Below are 18,400 nucleotides of genomic sequence, written 5' to 3' on the forward strand. Positions count from 1 at the left end.
CAATATTTGGCCAATTCATATTAAAATACATGAGTTATCAACAACTGAAATGCATAGTTTAAGTTTGTTATAAATTCTCTAATTCTTTCATGTGTTTTTCATAATAAACCTAATCTGAGAAGACATTATTTCAGAAACTTTCTCCTCATTTCACAGTTGAGGGAAATGTTGTTCTGTGGACTCCACACCCACCATTTTCCTACTGCATACTACTGACTTTCAAACAGAACCCATCTTACCTACTACTCTCTAGGTGAGAAGCTACAATGATCCCCTGCATACCTCCTTTGAGGGCCTAAACCCTTTCTATGTTGTCTCACTCAGGAACACAGTAGCAAGGACTTTAAAGTCCATCAATCCAACTTTACCATTTTAGAAAAGATGAAATTAGGGCCAGAATGGGAAAATAATACACCTAGTCTTACAGGACAGAGTGAGGGATTAAATGATATTATAAGGCAATAAATAAGGAAATACTTCATGTCCATTAAAAGGTTAGAAAAGGCTTGCCTAACAGTAAATAATCACAACAGTGAGGCAGTAAAAGAGCTGGTATCACCATTTTACAGTTAGATAGAGTTCTAATATGAAGCAAATGTTCAATAACATATGATAACTTGGCCCAAAGCTCTTTGGAGGTCCCAATGGCATTTATTCAACCAGCTCTTTTATTAGGCCCCTGTGCAAGGAGCACAGTGTTTGGTTCTAGAGGGCATACAAAGATATATAAGATCAGATTCTTTCCATCAAGGCATAGGGGATAAAGGAGCATCACCTCTCTGAAGGCTTATGTCTTCTGATACCCCTCTAACCAAGTGACAGTTACTACCTGTTTATTTTGGGTATTGCCCTGTTTCCCCTTTGGATTTCCCTGTCTGGACAGGACTGTTATGCCAACTGAGGAAGGCCCTGGCGCTAACACTACAATATTATGCTCACTCTCTTTGCCCTTTTGCTGGGTTCAGCAAACAAATTCTACTTCTCACTTGCCTCTGTAGGTCTGCTCTGACCTTTTATAAAAAACAAACTAAATAGGGAAATCAAAACTGTTTTCTTCATTCTATCTTAACCTCCTCTGTGACAACCACATACAACTAGTTGGACACAGGGTTACCTGCAAAGCTCAGCTTATTCCCACTGAAGTGCCTACCTGTTCCCCTCCCATGTTGACCAACAGCTCGGTGCCATTGGGACTGAAGGTGACATAGGTAGCAACCAGCACACGAAGGCGGTTATTGTAGTCTGGCAGCTTCACTGGTAAGTGCCCTGTGGGGGACAGGCCAAAAATAGATGTAAGATGTCTACTCCAAGTCACCCACTAATTTTCTCTTATATTCACTACTCCAGAGTCAGATATTAAGAAGTAAAGACTGCTACATGGCAGAGATGACTCTTACTCAACCCTATGGCATTCATTCTTTTTCACCAAAATCACAGGCAGGAAGATTGACTAGAGAAAGGAAGACAAGGGAAAGTCCCTTTGCCCAATTCTCTTTCCTGCAGATGCTGGGGATTCTCCCTAAAAGTCCAGAAGATGAGCTTTCTGTGCTCACCCTCCTAATGCTTTAACATGAAGTGCTTTTCAAACCACTCTGACACATATCACCTTGTTTGATCCCAATAGCACACTTGTGGGTTAAGAAGGGGGATTATGATCTCCCACCCAGCCCCATCACTGACCAATAAGCAGGCTCTCTCCCAAATTGTTTCCTTAAAGCCATTCAACCAATTAATGGCTGAGTTTTAACCTAACCTGCCTAACCTCTTCCTGCTTGCTATCAGTTCTCCCTACAGCTGCTTCACCATTGGACTGGCAGCTTTTCTGGCAACAGGGTCCTTGATACCCCAGATTGCCCATAATGGTGTAGACGATGAGAGTGAGGCCACAGGAGAATAACTCTCCAGGACACTGACTGTTCACATTGAAAGGGACTTTAGAGAAACCTAGGGTGAAATGGTTTGCCTCTTCAATCAGCTAAATATAGAAAGTAATGTCCAAAGATGAGGCAACTCCAGGATATGACAAGTCCCATGGAACTGGTTGTTGAGGAGGAACAGAGCTGAGGCCCAGAGGGCCTGAGGCTCTTTCCATAAACTACCAGTCTATTCTACCCTCCAAAAAAAGTGCCAAAGGACTAAGAGTTCTCTGTCCCTAGAGGACAGTGCTATTTCCCGAGTTCAGTCACACTGTCCACCCTTCCCAAGAAGTCTCCTCAACCTGCTGAGGAGCTTCTCCAAGGGCTATGGCTGGACAGACGCCTACCTGCTACGTAGTACTGGGCAGCACCATCAGGGAGCGGCTTCCGTCGGTCACAGAACGTGTGCACACCAGCGGAAGGGCCTTGTTTCATGCTTTTTCTGTCAGGAGAAGGAACCATAAAACCCTTAAGAACTGCCAACTAAAGGTGGCACTACAAGGCAAAACCAGACAATCCTTGGCATCAAGAAATGGTTTTTCATTTTATCTGCTTAGTTACAGTGCTTTGGGGCAGTGAGGTGATTCAGTGGATAGAGCACCAGCCCAGAAGTAAGGAGGACCTGAGTTCAAATCTGGCCTCAGACACTTAACACTTCCTAGCTGTGTGACCCTGGGCAAGTCACTTAACCCCAATTGCCTCAGGGGGGAAAAAAAGCACAGTGCTTTGTATATGGTGCTTAAAAATACCTAATGAATCGCATGACATGGCAGGTGGAATTTTTCAATTTCTCCCTTATCTTACAGAAAGGTAAGGGGCCCTCAGGTGCCAGTGCATGGTCCTTGTCTACCCTGTGAGATAGACTGCTCCATAAGGCACTGAAAATATCATGCAAAATTCTTCCCTCCTCCCAAGCAATCCTAGGGTATTTCCACTGACTCTTTGAATTACAGATCACCACAAAATTGCAGGCAACTGATTCAAAAGACAATGCAAAGGATAATAATAGAGCCCTTAGACAGGCTGCAGCATGTTGTCCATGATTTGCATTCAGGAAGTGATGTAACAGACACCATTCAAGGGTGCAGATAGCTGGAAAAGAAAGTAGGTCATATATGGGAAATAGGACAATGGATGGCCAGATTGCAAGTACTACCTTGATACCCTCCAAGGCATGAAAAGAACACAAAAAGGCCCTCATGGAGATTTATCAAGCAGCCTGGAGGAATGCAGTTCAGATGGGAAAGGACAGAGTGGTTTTGATCTATACCAGTAGAGCCAGCCAACTACTCTGAGATCCGGATCCCCTGAGTAAGCATGCAAGGAGAGCATAGGAAATAGGTTTTTTGGTTTTGTTTGTTTTTTTAAATGGCAAATTACTAACTATCTCCAATAAATTCTGGAGTGAACCTGGAAAGACTAAAACCATTTTAGGGGTTCTGTTTTAAAGTCCCTCAGGGAGTTCAGGTCTTACCAGGGATCCTTTCTGGGATCTCCAGACACTGCTTTCACAACTTAAAATAACTACTAAGTAAGAAGGGACAGTAAAAAGAGGAAGCTGGCTGGTGGCAGTGACCTCGGCTCTGGTGGGAGTTGGTGGTCCAGAGGGTCATACCTGTGATTATGTATCATTCGGATATCGTAGAGTCGCACAAAGGGTCCACTGGCTCCTACTGCCAGGCAGTTGTTGTCTTGGGGGTTGACTGTGAGGCATTTGGCCTCCACCAGCTGGCCACAATACTCGGTCAGGTCGATCAGCACCTCTGAGTGTTTACTATTCTCTCGAAGGTCATACTGACTGCAAGACAGAAGGGTTGGGAAAATGTAAGCCATTGTAGAGAACAGCAGAGAGACCAAGCTTTCTGTGGACTCAAGTAGTACACCTCAATGTAGAAGCTCACAGCAGGAGAGTTCAAAGAGAGAAGAGTTATATGAGAAATTGGAATGATAAGTGGGGATTTTTACATGAAAGTAAATACTGACCATTTTTAATCAGTCCTAAAATCAACCAAGCTTAAAAATCTTGGGGTCAACTTTGACTCTTCCCTTTTTATCCATATTTAATAGACAAATCTTGATAAACTTTCTCTCACCCTTCCCTTGTACTTCCATTGCTCCTGCTGGAGTTTCCATTTTCCTCAAGGCCCCACACTCAGGTCAAGGTCCCCAAAGTAAGCTTTTCCCAACAATTCTATTCCCACCTCACAAGTTTTCTGTTATCTTTACTTGTCCTCTTTCTTTCCTCCTGTGACTTCACCAAAACTAACCTTGCATCTATGTCCTAAAATCACTTCTTTCCAATAACATTTGGAACTTTGTACTTCTCTCTCTGAGACATATTTTTACATTTACCTGCTTTATAATTCTTCTCCCTACACATACAGATTCGTTGTCTTCTCTCCTTTTCCTCTGTCATTACTAAACTCTAATATATTTGTTACCTTTATTTCATGAGTTGCAATCTGATTGCAATCCACATTACTCTCCATAAGGTCCACAAAGACGTCCAATCATCAAATCCACTGAACAATGCTTTGTTTTCAATGACCAGGACCTCTCTGCAGCTAATTGTCAACTATTGATCAGACCTTCCCTAGGGAAATTTTCTTCTAAGGATATTTGATCTATACAGGCATTCTTTCTTTCTCTGATCTAATTCATTCACAAGACTTCAACCACTGTCTTTGTAGCTATTCTCAAATACGTTTTTTTCCACTCCAATCTCTCTAAAGCTTCAGAATCCAAGTCCTGTCTGCTTACTGAATGCATACAACTGTCAATGTATCCACATCAGTATTTAAACTCAATACCTCCATGACTGAACTAACTTTAAACTCTTTCAAAGTGGCTCTTGTTCCCGATTTCCCCACTTCTATGAACTGTATAGATCAGCCTTTTAATAAAGCTTAAAAATAAAAAAGTCAATTCTGATTCTTCCCTTTTTCACCATATCCATTGGCCAACTGGCCAAGTCTTGCCAATTCAATCTCTATAAATTCTCTTACCCTTCCTTTGTATTTCCATTGTTCCTGCTGGAGTTTAGACCTTCATTACTTTTTGCCTGGACTATAATAGACTTGAAACTTATCTTCCTGCCTCTAACCTCTCTATGTTTCAGTTCTCCAAGTTAGATTGCCAAAGAAAATTTTCTAATGCATTACTAATCTTGATAGCTGAGGTCCTTTCAGCATTATGTTCTATCATTCCATGTTATTTCCCTCCTCCCAAACTTCCAATTATCATCTACTGCCAATGGAACAAGGTTAAAATCTGTTTGTCCAGCATCTGAGGCCCACCTTAATTTGTTCCCAGGCTCCCTTTACAATGACAATTCACAATTCCCCTTCTTATGCCCTGTTCTGGTCATACTCCCTGAACATGCCTCTGTGTGTTTCTAGTTGCCTTACTAAAGTCTTTCCTTGTTCATCCTTCCTGTTTCTCACCTATAGACTTCCAAACCCCTTCCTATATTCCCTTTTGTGCTTATTCAATTCTATTTTGCAGTGCCCATTACCAAGATTGAAGACAACATTCTTTGTTGTTTTATCTCCTGAAATGCTCTGTATGTGCTTCATAATCAATTGATGTTTGTTGAATGACTGAATTATGCCTCAAATTAATTAATTAATTGTTTGTTTATTAAGTGCCTATGGAACTGACAGGACTGGATTGTAACGTGCTCTCCTGGTAGTTACAATTACTAGTCTGTCCTAGACCCACCAGAGTACCTTTGACCACTGTCCTTTGCAGTGTGAGCTCTACCCGGCTCGCCTCCTCTGAGGCCTTCTAAGGTCTCTGGCCACAATCTCTTGAATCTATAGCTTAATAACCGGTAGCGCACTCAAGAACAACCACGTGTAATCTTAAAAGCCTTTATTATACCTACTCACATAATGCCCTAGCTGATGCCCTGACTTGTTGGTTCCCGAGTGAACACCTGGTCAGAAGACCCATGTGTTCACTACCAAAATCCTTACCTCTTTCGGCTACCCATCTTGGCTTGGCCACCCAGGCTAGGAGCCAGGGTGAACAGCACGAGGTTAAAGAGGGCGGTTGCTGCCTGCAGTGGGCTTATATAGGGCCTGTGAGGTCACACACACAGCCAATCAGCGAGAGAGTCACCCATTACAAAACTATCTCAATATGGCCAGGATCCCGCCCAAGGGCAGTCCTAATATCCACAGAAATTACTTCTGGGCCTCAATCTCCCGATGCACTGTGTCCGCCCATTTAAAGGGCCCTTACACTGGATTATGCACAAGAGATATGAAAAAACATAGACAAACCAGTTCCTATCCTTATGGAACTTGCAGTCTAGTATTAAGACACACACAAGTAACTAAAATACAAAATATTACATATCTAAGTGCACATAGAGGAAGAAAACCAAGTATTACTGTGAAATTCAAGGTTAAACATCAGAAAAGGCTTCACAGAGGAGGTAACAGTTCAAAAAATTTCAAAAGAGGATGGTAAGAATTTAACAGATGTGGAACAGGGAAGAGAAAAAAGTTTTCTTGATAAAGAAGGGAACAATATAAGGAAAATCACAGGGGTGAGGGTGGGAAGGGGGAAGGAAATGTAGACACAAAGGGTAGTGAGTAGTCCAGATTGGCTAGAAGGCAGAACTATATTCAAAAGGAATCATGGATCAAGATTTCTGAGTGGGACACACCAGTCAGCTTGGCTAGAATGACAGGGAAAGATAATGCAGAATGTTGGAGGGGATATGGGAAAACTGGGACACTGATCCATTGTTGGTGGAATTGTGAATATATCAAGCCAGTGATTTGGAACTATGCTCAAAAAGTTATCAAATTGTGCATACCCTTTGACCCAGCAGTGTTACTACTGGGAAAGAGATCAAAGAGATCTTAAAGAAGGGAAAGGGACCTGTATGTGCAAGAATGTTTGTATCAGCCTTCTTTGTAGTGGCCAGAAACTGGAAAATGAGTGGATGCCCATCAATTGGAGAATGGTTGGGTAAATTATGGTATATGAAGGTTATGGAACATTATTGTTCTGTTAAGAAATGACCAACAGGAGGAATACAGAGAGGCTTGGAGAGACTTACATGAACTGATGCTAAGTGAAATGAGCAGGACCAGGAAATCAACAACAATACTATATGATGATTAATTCTGATGGACGTGGCCCTCTTCAACAATGAGATGAACCAAATCAGTTCCAATAAAGCAGTAATGAACTGAACCAGCTACACCCAGAGAAAGAACTCTGGGAGATGACTATGAATCACTACATAGAATTCCCAATCCCTCTATTTTTGTCCACCTGCATTTTTGATTTCCTTCACAGGCTAATTGTTCACAGTTTCAAAGTCCAATTCTTTTTGTACAGCAAAATAAGTGTTTGGACATGTATGCATATATTGTATTTAACTTATACTTTAATAATATATTTATCATGTATTGATCAACCTGCCAACTGGGGGAGGGGGCGGGGAAAGAGGGGAAAAGTTGGAATGAAAGGTTTTGCAATTGTCAATGCTGAAAAATTATCTATGCATATATCTTGTAAATAAAAAGTTATTTAAAAAAAAAGAAAGAAAGAAAGAAAGATTTCTGTGTGAGTACAGCATGGCCAGATCTATAAAATGGCAGATTATTCTGGCATTGGTGTAAATGATGTATTGAAAAAAGAAGAACCTCTTAGGAGATCGTAAGAATGCAAATGAGCCACAACAAGAACCTATGTTAGGAAGGTTTGTCTTTTATCATTTGCTAATTATTTCACACGTCTTCACATCTTGTATTCTTTCTGAGTAAGGGTTAAAGACTTATATTCTTCTTGGACAACCTTTCCTTCCTCTCTTGGCCATAGCACCTTAGATTCTCTCTAAGCACAGAATAAATAGTAATTAGTTGGCCATTTTAGAAAATCCTTACTGACACACCTTGCTGTTCCATATTTAGACAATCCTATTTTAGAGAAGAAGCAGATTTCTACAATGGGCAATACAATGGGGCCTGAGTTTGCACCGGAAAGGACTGGCCAGGCATGCTAGAGCCTGGCATAAAGACTGGGCTGGGGCGCTTACCGGATGAGCCCATCCTCGGCCGCACTCCAGAACGTGTTGGGCCACATCGGGGCCGTGGCGATGCGCTTTACTCTGTTTGTGTGGTCTCCAAACATATGGATCGTTTCTTTCACAGTCAGGTCGTGCACGTGTACTTTAGAATCAGCTGCTCCCGTGATCAAGATCCGATCCCCAGCATGAGGCAGAAACTAGTGTGGGTAAATATTGTTGGTGGTGGTGGTGGAGAAGGGGAAAAGTCAGTTCCACTCTGACAGCCACTCAACTTATCAAATTCAAACAATCAAAAAGCATCTATCAGGTATCTGCTATATACCAGCCAACTGGGCTAAGTGTTGAGGGAAGTACAAAAAGCAGAACAAAACAGCCTTTGCCTTCAAGGGACTTCTTTCTATTCCCCAGATGCCAACCCCAGCAGCTTCATCAGAAAAAGGAGTTTCCCTCTTTGATCATCTGTAAGAGTTTGATTTTCCTGTATGGAAATTATCCTGAATCCATGGGTCAAGGAAATATTCCTGAAGTGAAGCTCACACCTCAAATTCTTTCACTCAGATAGGTTCTCTTCTCCAAATAAGAGCTTCATAGACAAGCCATACAAGCACTAAACTAAAGTCTGCATGCTGTGGCAGAAAGTACTGGACTTGGAATCAAAAGGGTTCCATTGCAGACCAGATTAGCCGTTTACTGGCAGGGCTGCTGAGGCAAGGCCCTTAACTTTAGTAAGTTAAAGATAAAAGATAACTTTAGTATCTTAAAGTTAAAGATAAAGATAACTTTAGTAAGGTAAAGATAAAACTTGTAATAATCCCTCACGGGGCTTTGGGGAAAGTACTTTATAAATTGTAGGCCCTATAGCTATGGGAGCTATGGTACTATGTCTTAGTCCATGGGGTTGTGGTGAGGAAAGCCCTTGTTTAGCCGACTATAGAAGTACTACAGAAGCTGGAAACAAGGATGAAGTTCAGGGATATTTTTGTAGGCTACCTGTGTACCATACTGCTCTCATGCATATAAAGTCGTATAACTAAAAAGAAGCCATTTGTGCACTAATGATCCCTCTTTCTCCATCTGCCCTTCCCAAAGTAGGCACTTAATAAATGTTTGCTGACTGGATGATAGCCATCCAAAACCAATTTATTGGTATTTAGGGATTATTAGAGGCTTTAGTTAATAGGATTCAGCATATTCTGGGATGGGAAACACCGATCCATGGCTGAACTAAGCCAGAGGTGAGCCCTGGCAGTGTATACAACTGTGGTCTTGCCCTCTGGGATGCAGAAGGCAAAGTTTGTCTAGAACCTTTTTTCAGAGAGCAGAGCCTGAGAAATGGCTTTCAACCTGCCAGGACTTGCCTTCTATCATCCTACCATTAAGATAATTCTGAAATGCTGTTGTCTTAACTCAAAGCAAGCTATAAAATAAAAGCTTCTTTTATTTTTATTTTTCTTGTTTTGAAAAAGAGTTTAGACTCAAGAAGCAAAAAGTCAGATCCCATGACAGCTGACCAAGGCCCAGGAAAGCAGACACAAATGAATCCTGGCTGGCATTTGTAGCACAAACTGTGTGACCTTGGGCGAGCCTCTATACTCTGGGTCTCAGTCACTCATGTATAAAATGATGAGGTTGGACTCTGTGGCTATGGTTCTTTCTATCTCTAAAATTATGCATGAGGCCAGCACTACAGAGGAAAAAGAATACTGAAGTTAATGTCAGAAGACTTGGATTTGACGCCCAGCTCTAATATCTAGTAGCTAACCATGACCGCAAACCCCTTCCCATCATTGTGCTTCAACCTGAAACATTGAAGTCTATGAGCTCTAAGGCCCCTTTCAAGCTTGGCCATTCTAGAATCTTTGGGTCTAACCTGAGCTCTCCAATCTAGAGGCATCTGATGCCTTAGCAATGGCCTCAAACCAAATACTGCATTGAGCTCAGTCACCAACCATCTTCCTTCCCCTTCTTCCCAATGTCACTAACTCACCTTGACAGAAAAGATGTTGGCCGTGTGCCCTGTGTGCATGGAGAGGAGCTTCTTGTGGTGCAAGGGATCCCACACGATGGTGTGCTGGTCATCAGAGCCAGAGGCTAGCAAGCTGGAGATCAAAGCAGGAGATGTCCTGAATCCCTCTTCCTACTTAGCCCCAGAAAGCAAAGAGTCCTGACATTTCTCTCAGAGATGAAGAGCTGAGTTTAGGGCTTGTCTCTGAGAGTTCACTAAGATTACCAGCTTCTAGGTAGGCTTTCCCTTCTCATGACACCTTAGTTTTTCTTGGCCTGGAAGTAAGGCCATACCAGAGAGCCCATCCTGTTAAAAGGATTATTGTTGGTCTAACATTATGATATCCCATATAAACATCAAACATATGCTACAAACTTTTATTAACTTATGTTTTTGCTTCCCTAAAGTCTTTTTTCAATGTCTTATCATAGAAAGGACCATAAGTTTTTTTCTACCTTGCTCTAAAAACAAAATTTTAAAGGATGTACAATAAGGTAGAAAGGCTTCTGAAACTAGAGGGATAGCTACCAGGTGATATATTCTTGAACCACAAAGTTAAGTATAATCTTGGGGGTTTCATGCTAGTTTTTAAAATAAAATGATACAAAGGAAGGCTCAATCTTAAAAGTGGAAAATTTCTTCATCTGGTTTCCCTCCCCAGAAATAACTGATGCTAATGAAAAAAATGCATCAAAAACACGTTGTCAAAAAACTGGAATTAAGTAATCACTGGTTTAGGAGACTAAAGGATTAAAGTGCTCAGAACACAAGATGAGAAAATAATACTTTCAAGAGAAAGAGCTCTAGCTCCAATTCCTGATGCCTCTTCAGTCTACTGAGGGTCTCTAGAAAGAAGCCTCTCCAGCTCTGACTAGACCTGCCTCTGCCAGCCTCAGGGCCATCTCCCAGGTAATGAAAAGTTTGATACTTACTCTCCTTTCTCATTCCATTCCAGGCAGTTTACACATCCTGAGTGACCCTGATGGAGGGAGGCAAAGAGGAAGAAAAGGGAAGAAGAGTTAATGACACAAGTTCTTGTTGAATGCTCTCACACACAGACTATTAGAAGGATTGGGCTCTCGAAGGAGTGTGGGTCAAGGAGTATGCAACACAGATGGCTTCTGCCGAAGAGTGGCTCCACAAAGACTTATTCAAGTGCCTCCTATAGGCTAGACATGAAGAAGGAAACTATCCTAATTCTCATAGGAAGGTGCATTCATTTATAAATATGTGTATGGCACAAATAAAGTAAACATTAAAAACAAAGATTTACAAATTAGATAGAAATTAGTTTGGGAGAAAGGGCAGGAGCTGTGAGGGGACTAAAAAAGACTTCTAGCAGAAGAGCAGCATGTTAAAGAAAGTGAGCTTTTAAGGAGAAATGGCACTCCAAACATGGAAGACAGCCAGTGAAAAAGCTTGGAGAGTAGAAAGTGTCATGTGAAGAACTGAGAAAGTCAATTTGGCTGGATAGCAGAGAGTGAGATGGGGAATCATGCTCAGTGAGACTAGATTGATGGGTTGAGGCTAAATTGGGGCTTTAAACACTAAACTGAGCAGCTCACATCTGATTCTAGAAGCAATAGAAAACCACTGAAATAGATTGACTAGTAGAATAACATAGGCAGATATATACAGTATACAAAGTGACAGCAAATCTGGAGAACCATGTATAGTATACCTGTCAGATTTTTGGAGAAGGATTTTCTGACCAAAGAAGAAAGAGAACAATAAGAAATGCAAAATGGATAAATGATTACGTTAGATTAAAAAGGTTTACATAACAATATTATGTGATCAGTTCTTATGGACATGGCTCTTTTTAACAATGAGGTGATTCAGGCCAATTCCAATACACTTGTGATAGAGAGAGCCATCTGCATCCAGAAGGTGGATTGTTGGGGACTAAATATACAACAGTTTTTTCCCCCCTTTTTTTATTTGCTTGTTTTTTGATCTCTCATTTTTTTCTCTTTATGATCTCATTTTTCTTGTGCAGCATAATAAATGTGAAAATGTTTAGAAGAATTGTACATGTTTAACATATACTGGATTACTTGATGTCTAAGGAAAGAGGGTGGAGGAAGAGAGAAAAATATGGAACACCAGGTTTTTACAAGGGTAAATATTAAAAACTATCTTTTCATGTATTTTGAAAATAAAAAGCTATTATTTAAAAAATAAGTTTTTGCATAAACAAAATCAGTGCAGTCAAGATTAGAAGGGAAGTAGAAAACTGGGAAACAATTTTTATAGCCAGTGTTTCTGATAAAGGCCTCATTTCTAAAATATAGAGAATTGAGTTAAATTTATAAGAATATAAGTCATTCAAAGGATATGAACAGACAATTCTCAGATGAAGAAATTGAAACTATATCCACTCACATGAAAGAGTGTTCCAAATCACTACTGATCAGAGAAATGCAAATTAAGACAACTCTGAGATACCACTACACACCTGTCAGATTGGCTAAGATGACAGGAACAAATAATGATGAATGTTGGAGGGGATGTGGGAAAACTGGGACACTAATACATTGCTGGTGGAGTTGTGAAAGAATCCAGCCATTCTGGAGAGCAATTTGGAACTATGCCCAAAAAGTTATCAAACTGTGCATACTCTTTGACCCAGCAGTGCTACTACTGGGCTTATATCCCAAAGAAATACTAAAGAGCGGAAAGAGACCTATATGTGCCAAAATGTTTGTGGCAGCTCTTTTTGTTGTAGCTAGAAACTGGAAGATGAATGGATGTCCATCAGTTGGAGAATGGTTGGGTAAATTGTGGTATATGAAGGTTATGGAATATTATTGCTCTGTAAGAAATGACCAGCAGGAGGAATACAGAGAGGCCTGGAGAGACTTACATCAACTGATGCTGAGTGAAATGAGCAGAACCAGAAGATCACTGTACACTTCAACAACAATGCTGTATGAGGATGTATTCTGATGGAAGTGGAAATCTTCAACATAAAGAAGAGCCAACTCACTTCCAGTTGATCAATGATGGACAGAGGTAGCTACACCCAGAGAAGAAACACTGGGAAGTGAATGTAAATTGTTAGCACTAATATCTGTCTGCCCAGGTTACATGTACCTTCGGAATCTAATGCTTATTGTGCAACAAGAAAATGGTATTTACACACATGTATTGTATCTAGGTTATATTGTAACACATGTAAAATGTATGGGATTGCCTGTTATCAGGGGGAGGGAGTAGAGGGAGGGGGGGGATAATTTGGAAAAATGAATACAAGGGATATTATAAAAATATATATAATAAAAATTATTTTAAAAAAAATACAGTACATACAAAGGGTTGGTGAAGGCCTTCAATCCCATTTAATATGTGGATCAGTTCAAGAAATCAAGAATATTTTGGCTGGAGAAGAAGAGACCTTGGATGATAATTGCCTTAAAGTATCATGAAGTTGGAATAAATTTTATCTGTCAGATATCCAAAAACAGATTGAGAAATAAAGTGTGAAATTTTTGAGAAAAAAAAAAAAAAAAAAAAGAATATGTCATTCCCAAATAACAGATAGTCAAAAGATATGAATAGACAATTTTCTCATGAAGAATTAAAGCCATCTATAGTCATATGAAAAAATGTGTTAAATCATCATCGATTAGAAACATGCAAACTAAAGACAATTCTGACTTATCTCACACCTCTCAGATTGGCTAAGATGACAAGAAAATATAATGATAAATGTTGAAGATGTGGAAAAACTGGTACATTGATGCATTATTGGTGGAATTGGGAATTGATCCAACCATTCTGGAGAGCAATCTGGAATTATGTCCAAAGGGCTACAAAACTATGCATAATCTTTGATATTCCAGAAGTGCTACTATTGGGTCTGTATTCCAAAGAGATCATAAAAAAGGGAAAGGGATGTGCACATTCAAATATGTTTGCAGTAGCTCTTTTTGTGGTAGGAGGGAATTGGAAATTGAAGGCATACCTATCAATTGGGGAATGGCTGAATAAGTTATGATATATAAATATAATGGAATACTATTGTTTTATAAGAATGAATAGGCTAATTTCAAAAAAGCCTGTTAAGACTTACATGAATTGATGCTAAATGAAATGAGTAGAACCAGGGTAACTTAGCTTTTTCTCAGCAATAGACTGATCACAACAATTCCAAAACACTTGGGTTGGAACATGCTTCTGCCTCCAAAAAAAAAAAAAAAAAAAACTATGAAAACTGAATGTGGATAAAAGCATACTATTTTTAAACTTTTTTGGTTTGTTTTATCTTTTTATTTCTCTTGGTTTCTCCCTTTTGTTCCGATTTCTTCCCCCAACATGACTTACATGGATACGAAGAAAAAAAATTTGCAACTCCAAATCTTACAAAAATTAATGTTGAACATTATCTTTACATGTAATTGGAAAAATAAAATACTATTAATTTTTTTTAAATCAGTAGATAAGGAAAGGAAGAAGATTCAAGAACAGAAATGAGATGATTGAGTATGACATTTTCTGGAGAAGATGGTAGGGAGAAGACATGGAATCAAGTGCACATATGTAAAGGGACTGGCTTTGGCATAGGGAAGAGTCACCTCTTTGTTGGAGACAGAGAGAAAGAGTAGGAGAAGATGTCAAGGGATCTTGAGATAAAAGAATGGGAGAGGGGGAGCTCATATCAAATGGTCTTAATTTTCTGAGTAAAAAAAAAAAAAAAAAAACCTCTGAAAAAGAGGTGAAAGGTACGGTATAGAAGGCTTGAAGAGAGAAGAGAGTTTCTGTGGGGAATGAGGTAAAAAATTACTTAAGGAGGATAAAACATCTACCACAATGCAATGAGGGTCTGACCAATGAGTAAGAGCATTTAAGATGGATGAGAAGAATAATACTGAGCTGAGATTTGACAAGAGAAGATTAGTGACAAAACAAGGGAGCCGAGGAGTCAAAAGCAGAGGACACTGGCTATTATTGGCTATTTAGTTTAGATGGAAAATGTGACGTCAGAAGAATTAGAAGTCTTGTTAAGAATAAAAGCAGATTTAAAAGGGGTGAAATATAAGAAGAATGTTTGTGGCAGCCCTTTTTGTAGTGGCAAGAAACTGGAAACTGAGTGGACGCCCATCAGTTGGGGAATGGCTAAATAAATTGTGGTATATGAATGTTATGAAATATTGTTTTGTAAGAAATGACCAGCAGGATGATTTCAGAGAGACCTGGAAAGACTTATATGAAGTGATGCTAAGTGAAATGAGCAGAACTAGGAGATCATTATACATGGGAACAGCAAGATTATACGATGATCAATTCTAATGGACATGGCTCTTTTCAAAAAATGAGATGATTCAAATCAATTCCAATTGTTTAGTGATGAAGAGAGCCATTTACACCCAGAGAGGATGTGGGAAGTAAATGTGGTTCACAACATAGCATTTTCACTCTTTTCATTGCTGCTTGCTTGAATTTTATACTGTTGCTTCTTCTTTTTTTTTTTTTTTTTAATCTGGTTTGATTTGATTTTTTTTTTGTGTAGCACAATAATTGTATAAATATGTATGCATATATTGGATTTAACATTTTTCTACCATGTTTAATATATATCGGACTACTTGCCATCTAGGGGAGGGTGTGGGGGGAGGGAAAATTGGAACACAAGGTTTTGCAAGGGCTAATGTTAAAGAATTGTCCATGCATATGTTTTGAAAAATAAAAAGCTTTAATTAAAAAAATTTTTTTTAAATGATGTCAGCATTTGCCCTACCCACCTCACTGTTTTGAAGAAGTCATTACTTAAGCCCATTATGCTATTTTTATTCTTACTTCCTAATCTGGATCATAATAATAATGCACTGTTGTTTATACTGAGAGACAAGGAGAAGAGACACAGACTATGCTACATACCCATTAGATCAAAAAAAAAAAAATTCAATCAAATTTTTTTGCAGACTAGTTGACTAAAACTTCTATGAAAATTTTAAAAATTTCTTTGCTATGTAGCAAAGGAAAAACATTTTTCTAATTCATTTGATATAGTTTTTTTTACAAGTTAATTTTATTCAAGGGATTTTACAGTACTTGAAACAAAAGATAAAAAAAAGAAAAAAAAAAAGTCAGGAATCACTGACCAAAGAAGGGAACAGCATGGAAAAAAAAGCACAAAGAGTGAGAAAGCTTGGATGGATTAAATTCTGCCAGGGGCCAGAGCATCTCCTACCTCAGCACTTTGGACCCATCAAAGGAAAATCAAGACTCCTAAAACTTTGGTAGACAGCATATAGTAGATACCATTAGAATTTGGGACCTTGGGGCAACTAGATGGCGCAGTGGATAGAGCACCAGCCTTGAATTCAGGAGGACCGAGTCCAAATTTGATCTCAGACACTTAATACTTCCTAGCTGTGTGACCCTGGGCAAGTCACTTAACCCCAGCCTAAGGGGGGGAAAAAAAAAAAAAAAAAAAAAAGAATTTAGGACGTTCAGGATTCCAACTTTCTCCCAAATTGGCAAAAGTCATTCTAGCCTTTTGGACTTTATCTTCAGGTAGCCCAGCTGATATGGATAGTCCTTGTGGGCTCTGAATTTATGCTAATAGGATCCTTCCTTCCTGTCCCACCCAGTTGTGCTTCCATTCCTGGCTGGATTCCACAGTGAGCTGCCAAAGTTAGAGAGGAAGGGGAGGAGACTCCTTGTGAGGAGTCACAACCTAGATACAATTTAAAGATGATTTAAATACAGATTAAAATTATTGACAGAAATGCAGCTAAGTGCATGCTTTGTAAGAGGAAAGGTACTAGAGAGTTGAATCTAACTGTTCTTCTTTAAGTCTCCTGGAGGAAACTGAAGCAAAGGTCTTATCGTACACTAAATCATTCTTCAGCCTCCACTATATTATGAGGCAGAGACATCTATTTTTATCTATTTCACATAGTGGTACAGATTTTTTTTTTTTTTAAATAACAAATATGCTTGAAGGATTTCACCATTTCCCTTAAAACAACAGCTCATAAATAGTTTAAAAAAAAAAAAAGTCAGGAATCAGTGGGCTGAGATTAGCAAGCTAAGGGAAACAAAAGCAAAAAATCCCAGAAATTAAACCAAAAGAAATCCTTTATCTTTTCTTCCCTCCTGCTCTTATGTTTAAAGGTTTTTCCATCTATTTATTTTAATAATTACTGAATTCTATATTGCTCTAAAGTTTGCCAATGTTTTCCTCAGAAGTGGGTGTAAAGACATTTATTCTATAAATAAGGAAATGAAAGCTTTAGAGATTAAACAAATTGTCCAGAACCACAGTGTTCATACAACCACGACTCCAAAACCAAGGGTTCTTTCTCCCACAGTTTCATTCACTAAAGGACAGCCCCAAAGATCCCCAGAAAGGCTTATCCCCAGTATGGGTTCTCCTGGCATAGAGCCTTATTTATGAATCCAATCGCATTTCTTCCTAGAAATCCTTTGTTCTCACACTTCCTACTTAAGTTATAGGATGCATGAACAACATCCGCTGAAAGCATCTGCCTTCTGGGCTCCTTTCATCAGAAAGCAAAACTATCAAGATCATGTTCCCCCTTTCCTTGGACTTCAATCTCTGTATCTGGACAAGATCACAGTGGACATTCAAATCAGAGTTAATTTTGGCCCAGGAAATAGGGAGCAAGGAGAAGGAGGGGAAGTGTTGTAAGGATGAGGATGTCAGGATAGGAAAAGCACAGAAAGTCCAGAATAGCTTCACTACAACAGAAACACTCTTCTGAAGAATGCCAATAAAGGAGTTTATGACTTTGAGCACATGCCCAAGAATCTGCTTTATGAGAGAACAGTGCATCTGACACAAATTATCTTGGTCTTGATAAACAGGGCTGGCTCTGCTACAGCATACAATATGTAATTAAATTTTAAAAATACAAGAGAAGCAAATGTGTTCACTACATACAGGAGTACAAATAAACTGGTAAAAGGCGAGAAGCAACCCACAAAGCAGTCTCTTTTCTAGAGGGTCAGGAGGAGGAGGTCGGAGGTGGTTGTTACTGAGGATAGCCTTTAGGCTATGCCTGCCAAATGATCTCTCTCTATTGGCACTGAGTACCAAAGAGCACAGCAGAGACAAGAACACAGAGAAAGAAAATTAAAGTTCCAACTCCTACTTAAGCCCCAAGTTGCCGTTTCCTTAGCTTCTTCCATAAGGTGTTTCACAGGATGCTAAACAAGCAAAGGAATACCGCCCTTATCCTAAATGCATGGCTTTTATTTCCATGGGTTTCTAGGTTTAAAAAGGGCTTTTTCTCCTAACTATTTGTCAGTCTTATATCTATTTTGGATATAAAGAAACAGAAGCTATTTGCCTACAGCTGGTAAAAATACCAAGTTAATGTGCTTTCTACACATATACATGTTCTGTGATAGAGGTAAGTTTGGATGACTCACAAAATTAAAAAACACAAAAGTCTGAGT

The 18,400-nt window shown here is 39.4% G+C and overlaps 1 protein-coding gene across 2 annotated transcripts in view; it reads right to left on the reverse strand.

Annotated features, from left to right (window-relative positions):
- Positions 1 to 18,400, reverse strand: part of WDTC1 (WD and tetratricopeptide repeats 1) — a 63,618-nt gene that overhangs the window by 14,715 nt on the left and 30,503 nt on the right. For both annotated transcript variants that reach the window (XM_074305683.1, XM_074305682.1), the window contains exons 4-9: positions 10,903 to 10,949; positions 9,953 to 10,064; positions 7,975 to 8,162; positions 3,532 to 3,714; positions 2,264 to 2,358; positions 1,151 to 1,266 (exon numbers count right to left, since the gene is read on the reverse strand). In XM_074305683.1, coding sequence (XP_074161784.1) covers positions 1,151 to 1,266; positions 2,264 to 2,358; positions 3,532 to 3,714; positions 7,975 to 8,162; positions 9,953 to 10,064; positions 10,903 to 10,949 — 741 coding nt within the window. The remainder of the gene's footprint in view (positions 1 to 1,150; positions 1,267 to 2,263; positions 2,359 to 3,531; positions 3,715 to 7,974; positions 8,163 to 9,952; positions 10,065 to 10,902; positions 10,950 to 18,400) is intronic.

Source organism: Sminthopsis crassicaudata, chromosome 3 (assembly GCF_048593235.1).
Source record: "Sminthopsis crassicaudata isolate SCR6 chromosome 3, ASM4859323v1, whole genome shotgun sequence".
NCBI classification, from domain to species: Eukaryota; Metazoa; Chordata; class Mammalia; order Dasyuromorphia; family Dasyuridae; genus Sminthopsis; species Sminthopsis crassicaudata.